This window comes from Sinocyclocheilus rhinocerous, unplaced genomic scaffold (genome assembly GCF_001515625.1).
Source record: "Sinocyclocheilus rhinocerous isolate Xijiao unplaced genomic scaffold, SAMN03320098_v1.1 scaffold4622, whole genome shotgun sequence".
NCBI lineage: Eukaryota > Metazoa > Chordata > Actinopteri > Cypriniformes > Cyprinidae > Sinocyclocheilus > Sinocyclocheilus rhinocerous.
This window is the reverse complement of record NW_015658200.1, coordinates 53,682-54,686: the sequence shown is the minus strand read 5'-3', so window position 1 is coordinate 54,686 and position 1,005 is coordinate 53,682. Positions and strand designations below refer to the sequence as shown.

Below are 1,005 nucleotides of genomic sequence, written 5' to 3'. Positions count from 1 at the left end.
GACAGTACTAAACATGCTGCCGACTGTCTTTGGGATGGTTCACCCTAAAATTATTTTCTGTTATTATTTACTTACATGCTGGCCCAAACCTGTATTAATTTCTTTCTTGTGCTGAACACAAGAGATGATATTTTGGAGAATGTGGGTAAACAAACAGTTGCTGGTCCAACATTAAATTTGATAGCAGGAAAAAAAATACTATGGAAGCCAATGGGGACCAGCAACTGTTTGGTTTTCCACGTTCTTCAAAATAGCATTTATGTTCAGCAGAAGAAAGAAACTCGTTCAGGTTTAAAACAACTTTTGAGTGAGTATATTATGGTATCAAAATAAAACACTATGACAGAATTTTTATTTTTGGGCGAATTATTCCTTTAATGTTAATAAAACATGAGGGTGAGTAAATGATGACAGGATTTTAATGTTTGGGTGAACTATCATCGTGAGGCCCTGAGCGTGTGTGTTGTTGAGTACCTCCGGCGCAAGGTATTCTGGGGTTCCACAGAACGTTCTCATGGTGGCCTCATCTGTGATTCCCTCCTTACAGAGACCAAAGTCTGTGATCTTCATATGTCCGTCTTTATCCAGCATGAGGTTCTCCAGCTGAGAGAACACAGAACATGATCATCATCAACACATAGTGACACTACTGTCTTCTGTAGAACTGCTTTGCTGCTGAAAAAGCTGTTTCACGATTGCAAATGTGATTTTATACAACAAAAAACAAGAAACTAATATTGTGTTACCTTTTAAACGCAATATTGATCAATTTCACAATTGTGACCCTGGAGCACAAAACCAGTCATAAGGGTCAATTTTTTGAAATTGAGATTTATTTATCACCTGAAAGCTGAATAAATATGCTTTCCATTGATGTATGGATTGTTAGGATAGGACAATATGTGAAAATCTGGAATCTGAGGGTGCAAAAAAATCTAAATATTGAGAAAATAATCTTTAAAGTTGAATGAAGTTCGTTCTTAGCAATGCATATTACTAATCAAA

General features: G+C 36.1%; 1 protein-coding gene across 3 annotated transcripts in view; it reads right to left on the bottom strand.

The window, feature by feature from the left end:
• akt2l (v-akt murine thymoma viral oncogene homolog 2, like) overlaps positions 1 to 1,005 on the bottom strand; it is a 22,361-nt gene that overhangs the window by 5,660 nt on the left and 15,696 nt on the right. For all 3 annotated transcript variants that reach the window (XM_016530321.1, XM_016530320.1, XM_016530322.1), the window contains exon 10: positions 475 to 603. In XM_016530321.1, the coding sequence (XP_016385807.1) occupies positions 475 to 603 (129 nt within the window). The remainder of the gene's footprint in view (positions 1 to 474; positions 604 to 1,005) is intronic.